Consider the following 18,330-nt stretch of genomic DNA (forward strand, 5'->3'; position numbering starts at 1 on the left):
AACGATCATTCTTGCGATGTCTTTCTCATGCAGAATAATTTAAAAAGCATTAAAGTCTTTGAAAAAAAGGTCTTTCTTTTGTCAGATCCAAATGTTTGCTTTTTCTAATTTCCAGGAAGAAATAATCTCATATTACTTTGAAATAGCTTGTTTTAATAAAGGTTGTCGCACAATTTATGTAAATTCCAATTTCCCCCAAAATCATTAATCAATTAATGCAATTTCAAAATACGTTTTTTTGGGGGTTTTTTTTGCAATCAAAGAAAATGTCCTATTTAAACAAATGCATTGCTTTTGAACTGCTAAGGAGTGGACACACATGCACACGTGACTATGCTAACAGTGACTTTCAAAGTTTTATTTTTTTAATACAATCTATAAGTGCGTTAGTCCAGTGTTATCGTTCTGAAATCTATACTAAACAAATTCATTCTGCTATTTAACTAAGCAGATTTCTTCAAATAGAATTGCATTTTCTGGATAAATACCAAAAGAATGCTGAGCACATAGTGAAAAGAAATAGAAAAAAAAAACAACAACAAAAAAAACAGGGACAGACTAGCTGTAATCTGTTATTAAAATTACAGTTAATTCAGCACTGGATAACAATGGTCAGAATTATGTAGGATTGTGACATGGTAAATATTAAAAAAAAAAAAAGTGCAAACCAGAATGAACTCTTTTAATTGAGGGACAACAAACAACTCTTAGTTAAAATACTCCAAAATAAATTTTAATGTTTATAAATCTCTATACTTATATATATACATTATGTGCAAATAAAATGTTCAACATTAAATTAAACTATGCAGAGCGTGTGAATAATAGTATCATTCCTTATTATTGTGTATATGTTGTTTAGTATTTAATCCTCTCTATTGGCACCCAATTGTAGAAAATCTAAATAAAAGACACATCTGAAAAAAAAAAAAAAAAAAAAAAAACACATTTATGAACAGAGCAAATACTTAACCAAAAGACAAGATGTCCAATTAATTTTTTAGAAAAGTTCCTCTTGAGTACTCAGATGTTCAGATGATACATAATGATAGCTGATTTCATCTTGTATATGAATTATTTGCATGTATATAATTTATACAGGATTGGGAAACGGTCTAACAGAATGTCTACATGCAAAAAAAAAAAAAAAAAAAAAAATTTGAAAGGAAGATGACCAAAAAAAGGTACCAAACCTACGTGATAAAAATTCAGTGCATACAATGTCACACAGGGTTTTACTCTTCTCAAGGAAGATGAGACATATGTGACAAACACAAAGCCTCCTAAAACACGAAAGCGCACACAGGGTTAAAATAAAATGCTTTTGTTCATTTTCAAGTTCTGCTATTTTAGCCTGTCAATCCTTTGATATCACAGTGACTAGATTGAGTGTCTTAGACTTGCCTGAATTTTGTAGATATGGCAAAAAAAGCTGACATTCATTTGATATAGTGAGAGGTTTTCAAATTAGAATGAGGAAGAAAATAGATGTCGTTGTAAATATGACGCAAGCCCCATTAAGTCTACATTCAGCTTTAACTGACTTCATCTTCATGTAGCTACATAGTTTTGCATGTTTAAGCGGTTTCTTGAAGGTAAACCTTGTCGCTACCATTGCTAGCCTGCTAACAACTGACTTGCTTCACTGATTCTTCACATTGTGGCCGTCCTCCACGTCTGTAATGCAGCACATCATATCTAGAGCTCATAGGACTTCATTTTAAAATGAGTTCTGACAGTGAATCTTCCAGCTTCAAGTGGAATCCTTCCTAGTGCACTGCAAATGCTTTACGTGCCAGCTCTCTCTGACGTGTCAAGCGCTGTAGTGCCTAGGCCGCCACGTGACCGATCAGATAGATGTTGTCATAGAGGTGGCCTACAAAGTCCTCGCTGATGTTCTGAGCAGCCCGCCGTGTGTTTCGGATAAACTCCCTTTTGGACATCTTGTTCTTTACGTGAGGGCTGGTCAGATCGATGGAGAGAAGGATGAGGGAGTAGCACAGCACGTACACAGCATCTGCAAAACCGAGAGAGAGAGAGAGAGAGAGAGAGAGAGAGAGAGAGAGAGAGAGAGAGAGAGAGAGAGAGAGAGAGAGAGAGAGAGAGAGAGAGAGAGAGAGAGAGAGAGAGAGAGAGAGAATGTAAAAATGTTTGCATTATGTAGAAACAGTAATTATATTTCACAATATTACATTTTAACATAACTGGTTTTTGTTTGAATATATTAAAAAATTTAATTTAGTCCTGTGATCGCAAAGCTGAATTTTCAGCATCATTACTCCAGTCATTAGTGTTACATGATTCTTCAGAAATCATTCTATTATGCTGATTTGGTGCTCAATTAGTATCAATTATTATTGGTGCTGAATTATTAATAATGGTTCATATTATTATCAATATTGAAAACTGTTTTTGCTGCTTTATATTTTATTAATATTTTTGTGGAAACTGTGATACATTTTTGTATCTTTGTGATACAAAGATTCTTTGATGAATAGAAAAAAAACCAGCATCTATTTGAAATAGATTTGACACTGGCACTTGAATCAATTTAATTTATTTGTTAAATTAAAATATGAATTATATATATATATAAAATTATTACTTCAATTTATTTATATATATATATATATATATATATTTAAAAATAAATTAATTGCCCCAAACTTTTAAATGGTTCACTGTTTCCACAAAATATTAAGCAGCACAACTGTTTTCATTATTAATAATAAGAAATGCTTATTTTTTCTTTTGCAACAAATCAGCATATTAGAATGATTTCTAAAGGATCATTACTCATGATTTATCAAGGTTATCATGTCACTGAAGACTACAGTAATGAAAATTCAGATTTGCCATTACAGGAATACATAATATTTTATAATATTTTCAAATGCAAAACAGTAATTTTTGTAAGAATATTTTACAATATTTCTGTTTTTACTGCTTATTTTTATCAAATGATTTCTATGTGTTATATAAATTATTCTAAGTAATTAACTAATTAGTCCAAACCTTTGACTGCCAATATACACATGTATGTTGAAATGGAAACAATGTGAGAGGAGCACAACTCGGCTCGAACTCGGTCAGTAATTTATAATAAATCTTCCTGCTTGTACGTGCTACTGTATATACATGCACTACAAGTCACATGTTATTGCAGGCGGTAACTCTGATTGGTTGGACTCAACACAGGGCCCTATTCTGCTAACACTTTAAGCCAGCGGGCTTAGCTCGGCTTTAGAAGCAAACGTCAGTGTTAGTACAAGGATTTCTCACATGTTGCTCTATACAAAGACAAGATCATGCAGATCTGCAGTTAATAAAAGATGGTCGATTCAAATCAATACACGACAATAATCCTGCAAGTTGTGATTTGCATGTACCACAATTAGAACCAGTACTTCAACTTTAATTGTTGCCTATATGGCAAAAATCTGTGAACGTCAATTGTGACGTGCTGTACATGTCTGACACTGAGCAAAGCAAACCACCGTGATCTTGATGTCGCAATTACACATTAGATCACATCGTAGTATAAGTGCCGTTCTGGCATCTGTAATGACTGTGCTGCAGTTCACTTACCAGGACTTAAGCCCACTTCCCGGACCAAAGTGGGGTTGCAGGCACAGAAACGATGAGAAAACTTAGTGATGAGGGTCTCCAGGTACTCGCCCCGCTCCTCCGGGGCATGAATGTGTCTGAAGAAGTCCCTCAGTGCATTAGGGAGGAACTGGTTACTAAAATTATGAAGTGTGACCAACTCATCCAGGACATCTCGCCTGCAATCACGGGAAACTTAATCAACATTTTAGTTATTATCAGTAGCAGAATTTTATATAAATTGAGGTATGCATGCATGTATACACACACACACACAGACGCACGCACATGTGTGTGTGTGTGTCAATGTGTGTATATATATATATATATATATATATATATATATACAGTGCTTGGTATAATGATATAATAATAAAAGGGAATGAAAAAATGAGGAAACAAACCGTTCATCAAGATAATTCCGCAGCATCTTCCAGTTGAGCATTCTGGTATAGAATATAAACTTGGCAATTTCCTTCGGGTGGTCCAAAAGAATACCTCTGAACATGAAGTAACTGATACCCTGAATGAAAGAACCCACAAAAAACAGGGTGTGGGGATTAGGGGAAAAACTGAAGGAGGGGGCGAGCTTTTTTGCCAGACACCGCGTTTAGTCCGGAGCAAGGCTATCGCATGTCCTTTAAGTGGACAGCTAAAGCTTTGCTAATCTAACCTAAGACACGAGCGAGGGGGAGTCAAGACATTCAAATGCATCTTTGAACAGAAATTATGTTTTAAGAGCAGCTTGCATGAGAGAAAAGCCATTCATTTCGTTTTAATCCGGGTTGTGGTCTAAAAGCCTATGTCATGGACCATTATTCATTCTAGGTGAGCTTGTAAAAATAATTTATTTAGTCTGCAGTATGAGCATTGACGGTTATGTGGGAATTTACAGGGTGGAGGAGAAAACCGTCATATTAATCATAGCTGAGGTTGGTCAGAATTGTGTTTCCAAAGCACATTTCTCTGTTCTTTGCCCGTTTAAACATTAAATGGCTTGGCCTCTAATTACAGAGACATTATTGTGGCGAGACAGAACAAAAGTTTGTATTTTTTGTACCTCTTGCGGGTTGGCGTTGAAGGTTAAACTTCCTTCATCTAATTCCATATAGAGCTTTCTATAGGAAAATCCATATGGAAGCCTTCGATTGTATATGGAACAGTGACCCCAAGTGGACTTGCACAGGCTAGAGGGCAGACAAAGAAAAACAAAGCAGTTGAACAGGAGGAATTCTAAAATATAAAATAGGTAATATCCCTATTTTTATTTATTTCATAATATTAGGAGATCTAAGAGCTGAAATAATGAATACAGTTTAGTTTGCATCAAATCCATTGAAAGAAACATTATCCTCCCTTATACAGTTGTCCCTGAATTATTATTGAGAAAATACTGAGATGATATTTTATATGGAAGCTAAAAGCATCACTGACCCCTGCCACAGGTACTCATCATTGCCCAAGTCCTGCCACACACAGGAGGCCAGGCACAGGTCGGTAGCATTCAGGTAGGAGAGGATGGTGATGCTGAGTTCGGGCGGCAGCATCTCAAGATCGATGAAGCCCTGCTCCCCTTTGCCCCTGCGGACGCGCAGCAGGTGACTGATGTCGGAGCCGGCGACCTGGCACTGTGGCGTACGGCGCTGCTGCAGCGGTTCAGACAGTGGGGGACCCATCCTTCGGCCCTGCTCTCTCTCCTGCTGGAGGAAGCACTGTTCACTGTACTGCTGCTGCAGCTGCTGGTTCCTCACCACCCTCCACAGAACCTGACCCATCTGCAGATCTGACAAAAATATTTAAAAATGCATTTCATTGCAGCTTCATGCATTAAAATACTTGTATACAAGTTTGTGTAGCTTGAGAGAAAAAAAAAAATCCACTACACCAACTTTACACTACATGAAAAGCTAAATTTTTAGCAGCCATTGCTACAGTCTTCAATGTCACATGATCCGTCAGAAATCATTCTAATATTCTGATTTGGTGCACAAGAAGCACTTATTATTATCATGTTGAAAACAGTTTTGCTTATTTATATTTTCGTGGAAACCATGATACACTACAATTTTAAGTTTGGCGTAAGTAAGATAAAAAAAAAAGATATTAATACTTTTATTCGGCAAGGACACATTATATTGTTTGAAAGCGACAGTAAAAACATTTATAGTGTTACAAAATACTTCTATTTCAAATCAATTAACTTTTTAAACTTTCTATCCTGAAAGAAAATGCATCACTGTTTAAGCAGCAAAAACGGTTTTCAACACTGATAATGATAATAAGAAACGTTATTAATAATTGAGCACCAAATCAGCATATTATAATGATTTTTGAAGGATCATTTGACACTGAAGACTGGAGTAATAATGCTGAAAATTCAGCTTTGCCAGCACAGGAATAAATTGCATTTTAAAATATGTTTAAATAGAAAACAGTTATTTTAAATTGTAATCATATTTTTTCAATATTGCTATTTTTACTCTATTTTACATGACATAAATTCAGCCCTAGTTAGCATAAGAGACTTCTTAAGAAAAAAAAAACTTGATTATTTCAAACGTTTGATCAGTAGTGAAAATAAGTTTTTGTAAATCATATAATCTCGTATTGTATATATTTATTTATTAATAAAGGAAAGCGTTGTGCATTAAGCCTTTTATCTCTCTGCCTTCTGTTCCTACAAACTAAACCAGAGTAATCCAGAGGCCTCAAACTCTCAGCACATTATTTTTTTAGTTAGATCATTTCTGTTAGGTCCCCGAATCTTTGCATTATCCGACAGAGCAAAAAAGCCCAAAGGAAACTGTTTTTAGTGCTAGTGTGCAGTAGTCCGCTGGGAAATAAACCCTCTGATGGCAGCTTTATCTCCACTGCAGTAGCACTAATCCTCTCTCTGAGATATGCATTAAGCCTTTTTATGTGGCCCTGTCTGACTCCCTCCAAGGGCCTTTCTCTCTAAAACATATCTCAGTCTATGAGAAGCCTTGTTATTCTTGTCTTTAATGGCCTCTTGAATGCTCTCGGGTCACTTTCTTTGTCGCAGAGTCTCTATTACAGCTTTTTTTCATATAATCTTGACATATTACTTATTCGGGACTGACGCAATGCTCCTTGGCATTCTGTAGGAGGAGCTTGGGAATTCTTAGACCTGCTTAAAACATGGAACGGAAATCTGAACAAGGTCAATGAACTCTTACAAGCAATTTCCCTCTGCTTTGCCTAAGGGCAGAAGCTGTTCTTAAATCATTACAAAACATTTACCCTGATTAAAGTTATATAATGAACATCTTTTTTTTGTTTTTAAATGGTGGATTAGCTCATCTAACTCTTGTCTTTCTATTAAAAGTGAAAGTAAACAGGTCTGGCAACTCCATGCATGTTCTAATTGTGTTACTCTTGACAAAAAAAACTATTTACAGTAAACTGAGACAATACAAGCTGGAAAGAACAGCTATACAAGAATACCACAAAAGTACCATTTACAGGATCTAAAAATAAATTTTAGGTCAATTGAAAAGTACTTAAAACGTAGTTTAACCCTGACCTAATTTTTCTGCCTTTATTTGCATAGTATCAGTAGCCTTTCAGATTTCTGCCCGAACAAAGGAGAACTCATGTGACACATTCTAGAAGTAAAAAAAAAATTAGCACAATATCTGAGACTGTGAATTATATATATACAAAAATATATATTTAGTGTGCTTACTGACATACAAATCGAGGTTTTCTACAGTTTGTATTTTTTAAGCAATGGGTCCTCTATCATGTTTGGCTGAAGCACAAAGGCCCGCCTCGCTCTAAAACAATTGGTTGGAATACCAATTTGACACATACACTCGAACTCTGATTGGCTGTTGCGGAAAAACGCTTCTGTTTTTATTTTCGCAGCGTCAATCTAAGCAGCACCACCCACCTCTGTGTATATGAAATACTTCTACCGCCGCCGCGACGAAATGAGTTGCTAGTGATCTGCCAGTGTCTCACGGATGAAATCATCTCAGTCTTTTAACAAGAGCCCAGGACAGCCATCTTGACAGCTCCAACGCTGCTGATCGAGGTGAGACAGTCCTGTGACACTATCATTCATCAGTCCACTCGCTCCTCCTGTCTGTCTCTCCACCTCCTGGAACACTCTGGCCAGACTGACGTTTCTTGTTATTGGTGGAAGTGACGCATGTCGCTCAGAGTAAACTAATCACAGGTACATACAGTTGCACTTTCGATTGAAAAGTTTTCTGTCATGTTTGTACGGTAATATAACATAAAATAAAATACATACATAAAATGAATAAAGGAATGAAGTTAATACAAATACATACATTAATACATGCGTGAATGAATTAAAATACACGAGTAAATTAATAATTTCATGAAATTACATTAACAAATTTGTGTGTGCTTCTAAAACCCCAAAGAAGCAAGCTAAGACAAGAATGTGTAGAAGTGAAAAAAAGGATTGAACCGTCGTCTGGTGCATAGAAACCTGATAGAAACCAATAACAACAAACCCGGATATTTCAGCGGCAAAAACAAAAGGGAGGAATTAGCAATAACTGTTTAACTATAAAATACAACCATCGGTAAGACAGTTGTTATTGTATTACAAACCCAAATAAGTGCGACATTTTATCAACTAAGTTAATGCAAAAGATGTACTTTTTGAAATAACACGCCACGATCATTTTGTAACATTGTATGGTCTACGAATGGTAGCTAAATTGACATCGGAAACGTTATGTATTTATACTTTTAATGACATCCTCTGACATTACAGAGATGGGCACTGGTGATTTGAAAGGATGTCTGAGAAAGCTGGAAGCCTCTCTCCGTTCTCTAAAGTATCCGAGAGAAGTGGACTATCAAAGGTATGACGAATTTTAAACCAATAGCTGCTAGTTCACACACACACACACACACACACACACACACACACACACACACACACACACACACACACACACACACACACACATATATATATATATAAATGCAAGACTGGTTTAAAGTAACATGAATAAAATTCATGTTTAAAAGAAAAATCATTAATAGAATTCAGTTACCAAATTATTCTGCACATATACAGGTGTTCAGGTGACCATTCTACAATAAATAATTTCCTAATTAATTTACATGACGCTGATCATGCCTGTGTAAATATAAGACTGGCAAGGAAAAAAAAAATCTAAATGCACTATGGCAGAGTGAGCATTTTATAAATCTCCATTCTTGTACTGGATGCATGTTAGCACTTTATAAAATAAGATTCGTGTTTATACTCTATATCTTATCTTTAAAGTCACCATGAAATCAAAATGTACAAGTCATATTTATTTCATGGAATATTGCAGTATTTATTATTAATGATCTGTGCAGATTATTATTATTATTATTATTTATCTGCCCTCGATCTGCCTGCCTTGATCTTTGATCAAAATCTCTTCTCTTCTCTTCTCTTCTCTTCTCTTCTCTTCTCTTCTCTTCTCTTCTCTTCTCTTCTCTTCTCTTCTCTTCTCTTCTCTTCTCTGATGACGTGTTTACTGGCACGAGGGTGGGACACCTGTCATTCACATGAGAACACAGCAAGGCTTTATGCCGAGCGTCACGTGACCAAGCCGGAAAACAGATCACATCGCTTCCGATTCAGGACTTTTGTATGTGCTTCATGAAATTTTTTGGGGTTTTACTCAAGATAACTTAAAAGGAGCAAGCAAAAATGAGCATAACCAATGTCCCTCGCATGTGCAGATAATTGATATTTAAAAGTTTTTAAATTTTTCTTCTTCACACTAACGTTTAGAATAGCATAAAACACCAATAACAAAGTGAACTTAGTAGGTTAGCTGATTACCTTAAAAATCCATAGATATCGTAGTTAGTTCTTACGGCCGTTAACACTTTCTCTGACAAGCGGATGCAATGAGACCTGTTTTCCGGTTTGGTCACGTGATGCTTGGCATAAACATAAAGCCTATAGCAAACCACAACCATCCAATCAACGCCCTACATTTTTTTTACTTGTTCGAGAAGCTGCTTCATACGTCACAATAGTAGGCAAAGACTATAGGATAGACTATAGTCTATAGACTATAGTGAAGGAAAGACTATAGCAACTTCTGTTTTATGTCGACTTTAAGATTCTTTTGATTTTGTACATGCTACCCTTGTAGATATTGCTCTTTTTGTGTGTTGCATTTACATTTATGCATTTGGCAGACACTTTTATCCAAAGCACTTACTTGTATTAAAGGAATACATTGTATCAGATCATGCATTCCCTGGGAATCAAACCCATGACCTTGGCGTTGCTAGCACCATCCTTTTTTTCAGCTACAGGAATAGTGCATGTCACGAATGTGGATGGGGTAAAAGGAAGGCCTACTTGTCCTATGATGGTTAGCGTTATATAAAAGTTAACACTATGTTATGAGCGAACATCAGGCCGTTGACAATGAGTCCAGGCCTTTTATGTCTTTGATAGAGATTAAGAAAGAAGTCTTGGCTAGCTGAGTGGCTGTGTGAAGTAGTTGATCAGCTGTGTGGAAATAGAAAAAAAAGTATTATGGTTAAGTTAGAGCTGCACGATTAATCATTAAAAGATCACAATTTCGATTCAAACACCCAAACAATCTCATTCCTAAATGGCAATGATTCGCCTGTGTCTATTAAATCTTTGACAAAATCACACCGGAACATTCAAATCTGAGTTTGCGCTGCCGCTGACCCCGGGGAGAGCAGTTGTCATGCATAGGTATGAAACAACTTCCCGAACAGTTTCGTTATTTCTGTGTTACAAATATTCAAATTATCAGAAGTGGGATACAAGTTTATAGTTCGGATAAAAAAAAAAATGTATACGGTAACGTTAAAAGCCTATTTGTCATTGAATCATTCATTCAAGAGATTTGTTAAAAAACGCCGATTAAACGCCTTTGATGCTTAAAGTAGGTTTTTAGATATATTCCCCTGAACCTAAATTAAGTAAATAAAGGGACCTCCTATAATAAAATCTGACCACACTGACATTCAATACAAATCTCATTCACTTTCCACAGCCTTTATGAATGCATAGCTCTTCTGAATTCATTTTTCACATGCAGTCAGCAGAGATGATATGCGGAATGTAATTCATTAGACATTAACGTCTCCCAATTCTACCCCCACTTTTTTTGGCCTAGTCTTTAAACATCTTGACTCACGTAAACATCCAAAAGGGGGGTCTGCCAGTGTTTCATGTCCCATATTTTGTTTTGAAGTTTGGAAAGTTGAAGACTTGTCCTGAGCCTCTCCAATGCTGAGCTATTTTGTAAACATGCTTTACAAAAACCAGCTCCGTTCCTCCAGCAGGATCTCAAGCTGCACATCAGATGCTCAGTGAAGAGGTTTTGATGTGAGATGCATCAAACACAACATTCTTTTCTGAAAGACAGATCCGTTTGGCTTGTACATGCTGGAGATGATCCAGAAAAATGACTTAATTTGTCTCCAGCACGATACTCAAAATGGCTTGCAGACATGTTATAAAACTTTATTTGATTTAAATCCTATTTATGGTGTTGATTTTGTAACACTTTTTAGTTGTTTGTAAGTACAAGTGCTTTATAATTTGATGTTGTGTTTTATTCTCCTCCAGATTGGCTCTGGGAGATCCATCAGCGTGTCTTCCTATTGTGAGCTTTACCTTCACGTCCTTTTCCCCCTCACTCACAGAGCACCTGGTCGATTATGGTGTGGAATTAAGCGGAATGAATGATTTACGATTTATTGAGAATGTTTACAAGGTGAATTGCATGAATGTAGCTTATTAAATATTATTTTAGCTTGTTATTGAATATGAAGAATATATTTTAAAGGGATAATTCATAAAATAAAATTCTGTCATTGCTAACTCTTCATTTCTTTTTCTGTGGAACATAAAAGTAAGATATTTTGAGAAATGTTTCTGTGTTCCTTTTTGTCATTTCTATGAAAGTCAGTGGTCACCAAAACTGGTGGTTACTAACATTCTTCAAAATATCTTATTTTGCATAAACAAAAAAAAAAAAAGTATAGGTTTGACACAACATTAATAAATAATTGTAATTTTTGGGTGAATTATCCCTTTAAACTCTTGTGTTTAACAAATTGAGTCACAGTTCAGTTAAAAGGCTATTTAATACAGCTAACATGGTTTAGCTATTGGATAATTTTCATTTGAAATCAACAACAGATCTTTATTAGCATGCATGTTTGTGATATTGCAGCCCCTTTTAATTTGACTTTTATAAACTGTTTGCCGTTTCATTCAAGAGCTAGTGGTTTTGAGGAGGTGGTTGTTTTAAATGGATCCAAGTGGTCGGAGTTGCTTTGTTTCAGTTATGAGGACAGAAAGTTCATTTCTGAGGTAAAGAATTATAGAGTTTAGAGCTATGACCAAACCGAGTCGATGATAATGTTTTTCACATCGCCTTTAATGAGGTGGATTTTTTTTTATGAAAAGCAATTTCACATGTAATTAAACTTACAAAGCCATATTTACTGGCACTGTCCCTGATCTCAGAGGGTTTTAACCCCCAAATCAGAAACGCAGGTCTCTTCCAGAGCTCTGTGATTCGGAGCATCTGTAACCCCATTCTCCGGCATTCAGATGTTCTGGCAGCTCTTCTCCACCAAGTCTTGAGTAATTAAAATGCTCTGCTCACGTCTCTCTCCTGCAGTGTCCTTCATGTTGGTCCAAGTCATCTGATCTCAGATTAACTCAAAGCTGATTCTGTACGTTTAACCGTTGGACTGAAGAGCTGCTCTGTCTTTTGACACTTCCTCCTCTTCATTGACCTTTTGTGCAGTTCTAAAAGTTCTGGCCTTCGTCCCAGGATCATCTGCAGAGTCAGACTGCAGCTCACATGAAATATTCTTGGGGGAATTAGTGGTCCCAGTATATTACCTTGAGGGCCTCGATGGCATTTGCTAAAAATTAGAGTTGTTGTAACAGGAAAGTAGTGTTTAGCAGTTCTATCATATTTTTCCAGTCATCATTTTTCCCCTTTGCGCTACAGCTCATTGTTTACATCTGGCTTAGTCCTCCTGTGATTAGTCTTGGTGGCTCCTCTGGAGTTCCTCCTGTACCAGAAATTCTACAAATCAATTTTTTGTTTGTGATTTTAATCCACTGAGGGGATCATTTCCTTCCAAGTCCTTTAATATGTTAAACCCCTGAAGTTGTAATATTTATTTTAGCACTCTTTTTGTTGTATCTGCATTTTCATGGGAAAATCTCTTAAAATGTAGGTCTTGCGGGATGTTTTCAGCTATAAGCCGTTGTTGACCAAACAGCAGTTTCTTCAGTTTGGCTTTGCTGAGAGGAAAGTCACCATTCTCTGTGATATCATTGGCCTTATTCTCAACAAGCACAAAGAACTGACAAAAGAAACCAAGGTATCTCAAACAATTTTTTTTTTTTTTCTAATATAGCGATAAGCGAAATAGGTACCATTTCAGTTATCAGACAATTTTAGAGATTGTTTTATTTAAAGGGTTAGTTAACCCAAAAATGAAAATTCTGTCATCATTTACTCTCCCTTATGTTTTTCCAAACCCGTAAGACTTTTGTTCATCTTCGGAACACAAATGAGACATTTTGAATGAAATCAATATAGAAAGATTTTAATCCCGCTGTTGACAGTCTACGCAACTACCACTTTGACGCTTCAAAAAGTTAAAAACTAATTCATATGAATTGAGTGGTTTAGTCAAAATTTTCTGAAAAGACTCGATCGTTGTATGATGAACAGATTTAATTGATGCTTTTATTCACATTTAAACATTGTTGAGCGATCATGAACAGAAGCTCAACCATAACTGATTAAAACAGTAACCTCATTGGTTCTTGCTGAAGCTTCATATGTGCTGCGTAACACATGAGAATGAACCTCATTGGTTCTTGCACGTCAAGCAAGCATGTTAGAGCTTCCGTTTACCACAACTGATGTGTGAGTTGATGAATGTTTATATGTGAATTAAAGCCTAAATTCAATTTGTTCATCATATAAAGTGATTATGTCTCTTCAGAAAATTTGGACTAAACCGCTCAGATTTCATAAAAAATGTTTTTATTTGTGTTCTGAACATGAACAAAAGTCTTACAGGTTTGGAACAACATGAGGGTGAGTAAATAATTTGGGTGAACTAACTCTTTAAATTCGATAATTCATTTTGCATTCTCATTTCCCCCATTTTTACTTTTACGTTTTTACATTTGCTGTCATCTGTCCCTTAAAGTTAATCTTTAAAAACACGAATATTAAATAACATTTTTAACATATTAAATAAAACTGTTAAATGTAATATTTAGCAAATCACTAAATCACTTGTAGCATTTAAAGTGATTTTAGTTTTAATCTATTTCGAAGAAAATATGATAGAATTTTAATATCAGACATTTATTGGTTATTGGCCATATTGTATTTATTTATGTTTATTATGTATATTTTTATATTTGAATTGAATAAACAGCAAATTGTCTTACAGCATGCCAGTAAGCCAAAGAGAAGGCCTCAGTTGAAGAGCTGCATTAAAAATGAGATCCCTTCTCCTGAGAGTAACTCACTGGTGTTAACAGCCCTGACAGTAAGTGTAAACAGAATTGACTGTAAAATACACATAATCGATTTGATGATGATGATAATAATAATTGTTATTGTTATTATATCTGCTTCTTTCCCTCTTAGGTACCTCAGAAGCAGCCACTGGTAGAAAGGCATCTTGGCAGCAGCTCAGCACCAGCTCAGATCAGACGCTGCTCAGATGAAGAGGAAACAGAAAAGAGGGAGTTAGACAGTGAGGATCTTGAGGATTCAACTCAACCCAAAGATTCCACTGTGAGTGCACATCCTGCAACACATGGGAGGTGCATGAGTAATCATCCAGTTGAGAGCACATTATGCACCAACTAGTCAGTTTTCAGTGTCACATGATCCTTCAAAAATCATTCTAATATTCTGACGTGGTGCTCAAGAACATTTCTTATTATCAATGTTGAAAACAGTTGCTGCTTAATATTTTTGTTGAAACCTTTATACATTTTTTCAGGAATTTTTGATGAATAGAAAGTTCAATACAACAGCATTTTTTTTTTTTTAATCATTTTAAATGTTTTTACTGCCACTTTTGATCAATTTAATGCATCCTTGCTGAATAAAATCAATGCATTTTATATTATTATTTTAAAATCTTACTGATCCCAAACTTTTCAATTAACTTTAATACATTTTTTTTGGGTAATCATTTACTTTTTTTGTGTGCGTTGTGGAACTAAACTACACAATTACTCAAATTGCCAATTTCTAGTACACACAATCATCTGCAAAATTCTGAAGGTGTTCAATCCACTCTAATGCACATGGGGTCTCTTTAGGATTGTGTGTTAGAGAGCCGGCTGAGGGGCGTGGAGGTAAGTCTTCTGGAGAGTGTTGGCAGACTGGAGCAGCGATTGGCCCTCATGGAACACAGGATACATGCTCTGGAGAAAAGCTTGGCTGGCAAGATTATCATCGAGAGCAACCAGTGGGAGAACTTGGAGAGTCGTGTGCTGCTGCTGGAGACCAGGCTGGCACTGACCTCAGCACAGGTAGGGGAGTTTAACATCTTTTTGGAAGTTACATTTCATTTAATTTTGCAATTGTGGCATAATGCTGTTTTCTCCCAAAACTCATTTTGATGATCAAGCTTGCGTTACGGGATGAAAAGCAGTGACAGTCAGCACAGATACACACACTATAGCAAAGCTCTCACGTTTCAGTTTCGAAGTTGAAAAATTCATATGGAAAATATGTTGTTTTATGAAGACTGCAAACCACTTTAGAGGTCAGATTCCAGTCTACAGCAACTGATTTGTTCAGGGAAACAGAATTTTGTTGCAATTTAATATCCTAATATAACAGTTCATGGGTGTGTCATTTTGTTTTGTGATTTGTTTTAAAATGACAAGTTGGCATTGCATCTCTTGAGAAGTGTATATGTGTTATATGGTGCTCACAAAAGTTTTCTCTACTCTTCAGGGTCTAACTTCACAAGATGGGGTCTTCAACTCAGGCAAGGTTGAATTTAAAGAGAATACAGGTACTTTGCAATGTTTTAGCTCTTTAATTTGAATAATTTAAATACGGTAAATTAAATATTCATAAAATCTCAAATATCTTTTTTTCCTTTTGTATCTGTTAAAGTATCTGCAAGTGGCTTTTCTACTGTGATTCAATCACCATCTGACATCAGTGATAATGGGCATCTTCTAGCCAGTTCTCCTCCTCCAACTGCTACCCAGGTGACCATCCATCCATCCATCCATCCATCCATCCATCCATCCATCCATCCATCCATCCATCCATCCATCCATCCATCCATCCATCCATCCATCCATCCATCCATCCATCCATCCATCCATCCATCCATCCATCCATCCATCTTATTTTCAACAGAAATTTGTTTAATAACTATTGTATATTTTTCTTCCAATTTCTTAGAATTTTAAAGAAAGGCTGGACAGAATAGTTTACATGTAAGTGTTGTTATTTTTATAAAACGTAATAAATAGTTTAATATTTCGCTTGAAAAATTGTCACTTAGACAAATACTGCACATCAATACATTGTTTGTTCCTTTCCCATTTCAGGATGAAGGATACAGCTAACATTCTGCAAAATATAGAGCCGACAATGTGAATTTGATCTCAGTCCAAGTTTTTAAAAAAATGTGTCATTATTTATTCACCCTCACATTGTTCCAAACCTGTGTGTTGTTTTTCAGTTTTCTGAGAAATAAGTAAATAAAATTAAGTTTATAAAAGTTTATAAAATTATGTTTGCTTTGCTCTTACTATACAGTAAACCCACATAGTGATCAGAAGTGGTCAAACTCCAAAAAGGGGGAAAAAAGTATCATAATAACAGACCATGTGACTTGTGTGCTATATTTTTTCCTGACTTTCTGACAGACTTTGTGACCAACAGAACAAAATTGTAATTCATTGGAAACCTTGGCCAACACTGTAGCTTTCAAATCACATATGGCGCCTTCGCTTCACATCTGGTTGGATGTCAATGACATCATCAGTCGTCATTGGTTCTTGTGTTTCGTGATCAAATGTTGTGAGTCTCACGTGTGGCACCATATTTGTTTTTAAAATGATAGTTTTTGTCTATTTTGGAGCTTGACTAACATGTTCACTATGGAAAACGAGCTGTGTGAAGTGTTCCACTGACAAAAAGCAACATACAAGACTGGAATGAGTAAAGGGTGAGGAAAATAATTCGTATTATTATTTGTTGGGTGGACAATATTTCACATTATGCCAATATATAGTTTTTTTTTTTTTTTTTACCTTATGCCTTCCAATTGATTCTACAGTTGCATTGACATGCAAATAAAGTGTCTTGTCCTCTAGATGTCACTGCTACCCAAGTAAAACATAATGGTGAAATAGTCTATGGCGCCCTCTGTGGTCAGTGTTTTGTATTGCACTCTGTGAAAGCAACATCAGCCCATTACCACACAACAGTTGTGCATTTACTTGAATATCAGGTAAAGTAAAGGTGTGTAATGACTGGGTGATGTCTCTGTGCATTAATATTAATGGCATGTATTTGTTATTGTATGAATCTTTCTTTAGCACATGCTCTGAAAAGGGGAATAAAGTCTGAATGTACAACGTTTAATGTAGTTAAAGTAGACACGCTTGTGAAAGTAACTGGCATGAGTTTGGGATGTGACTCTCTTGTGTGTTTTCGACCAATGACAGATGAGGGAGTGTTTGTAGAACTTATTGAATGATTACTTAATACCTGAGAGTCCATCTCTTGTACTGATCCAGGTAGAGGGACATTTCCCCCCAAAATTTTCCTTTAACCCGGAGTTATTTGATGTATTTTTAAGAACAGTTTCTGTATTAATGTTTGGTAGTAATTTGAGCATGTTTCTGAGTTCAGTTGACCTTTGGATGGTCTTTTGGTGTTGGGTGTCATTGCACAAGTTATCACATTCATCAGATTTCAGTTTGCCTTAAAAAAAAAAAAAAAACATGAAAGATCTGACTTTGACCCAGCGATGTCTCACAAAAAATGCATCAGAGGTCTGACTTGGTCTCACAGGACAGATTTACCCTTCTCATATTTCTGTACAAGGCAATGATGTTAAACTGTTTTTTCATCAGTGGATTTTCTCTCTGACAACATATAGACAACACTGACCTCTGGTCGTTCTTCCAGACTTTCCTTTCGGTGCCCTATATATATATATACTGTGCAGACACAATGGGAATTGCTCTGTTGAGATCAGTTGGACACAAAGCAGTCATGGAGAGGAAAAGAAAGGTCAGATGACCACTGTAATTATGTTGAAGGAGAGTGTGTGCTTGTGTTTGTGTGGTTAGTCAGCATGCCCGTGTGTGTGTGTGTGTATATTGAATAGCAGTGAGAGTTGGAAGAGATGCTCAGACATATTCTTTGGGAACTGATGTGTGTCCAATGGACGGTTTTACCTCACTAATCTGAAGGGAATGCACAATGTCTCCACTAGCCACAATACAGGGTTTTCCTGCTGTCTGCATTTTAACAAAACTGCTTTAATTTGTATTAATATTTGAATAACTTTTGATTTTTTTTTCAAAACATTTCTAAGAACTTCGTAGACAGCAACATTTTTTAAAGTTTTCTTTTCATTAGTGTGAACAAACTTCACAAGAACAAGCTATGTCAT

General features: G+C 35.9%; 2 protein-coding genes across 2 annotated transcripts; one reads left to right on the forward strand and one right to left on the reverse strand.

The window, feature by feature from the left end:
* Positions 1–1,788: 1,788 nt before the first annotated feature.
* Positions 1,789–7,653, reverse strand: fbxo8 (F-box protein 8). The gene is made up of 6 exons (XM_056271790.1): positions 7,520–7,653; positions 5,041–5,389; positions 4,667–4,793; positions 4,011–4,129; positions 3,589–3,785; positions 1,789–2,017 (listed from the first exon to the last, which is right to left on the reverse strand). Exons 2-6 carry the CDS (start codon positions 5,379–5,381, stop codon positions 1,830–1,832), a joined length of 972 nt encoding a protein of 323 aa, XP_056127765.1. The 5' UTR covers positions 5,382–5,389; positions 7,520–7,653; the 3' UTR covers positions 1,789–1,829.
* A 410-nt stretch (positions 7,654–8,063) lies between these two features.
* Positions 8,064–16,659, forward strand: cep44 (centrosomal protein 44). The gene is made up of 11 exons (XM_056271796.1): positions 8,064–8,186; positions 8,381–8,471; positions 11,237–11,384; positions 12,871–13,017; positions 14,110–14,208; positions 14,310–14,459; positions 14,996–15,208; positions 15,639–15,699; positions 15,804–15,901; positions 16,101–16,135; positions 16,250–16,659. The coding sequence occupies exons 2-11, from the start codon at positions 8,383–8,385 to the stop codon at positions 16,296–16,298; spliced, it is 1,089 nt and encodes a 362-aa protein (XP_056127771.1). The 5' UTR covers positions 8,064–8,186; positions 8,381–8,382; the 3' UTR covers positions 16,299–16,659.
* The last annotated feature ends 1,671 nt before the right edge of the window (positions 16,660–18,330 follow it).

Source organism: Rhinichthys klamathensis, unplaced genomic scaffold (assembly GCF_029890125.1).
Source record: "Rhinichthys klamathensis goyatoka isolate OS25496 unplaced genomic scaffold, OSU_Roscu_1.1 h1tg000325l_1, whole genome shotgun sequence".
In the NCBI taxonomy this organism is placed as follows: Eukaryota; Metazoa; Chordata; class Actinopteri; order Cypriniformes; family Leuciscidae; genus Rhinichthys; species Rhinichthys klamathensis.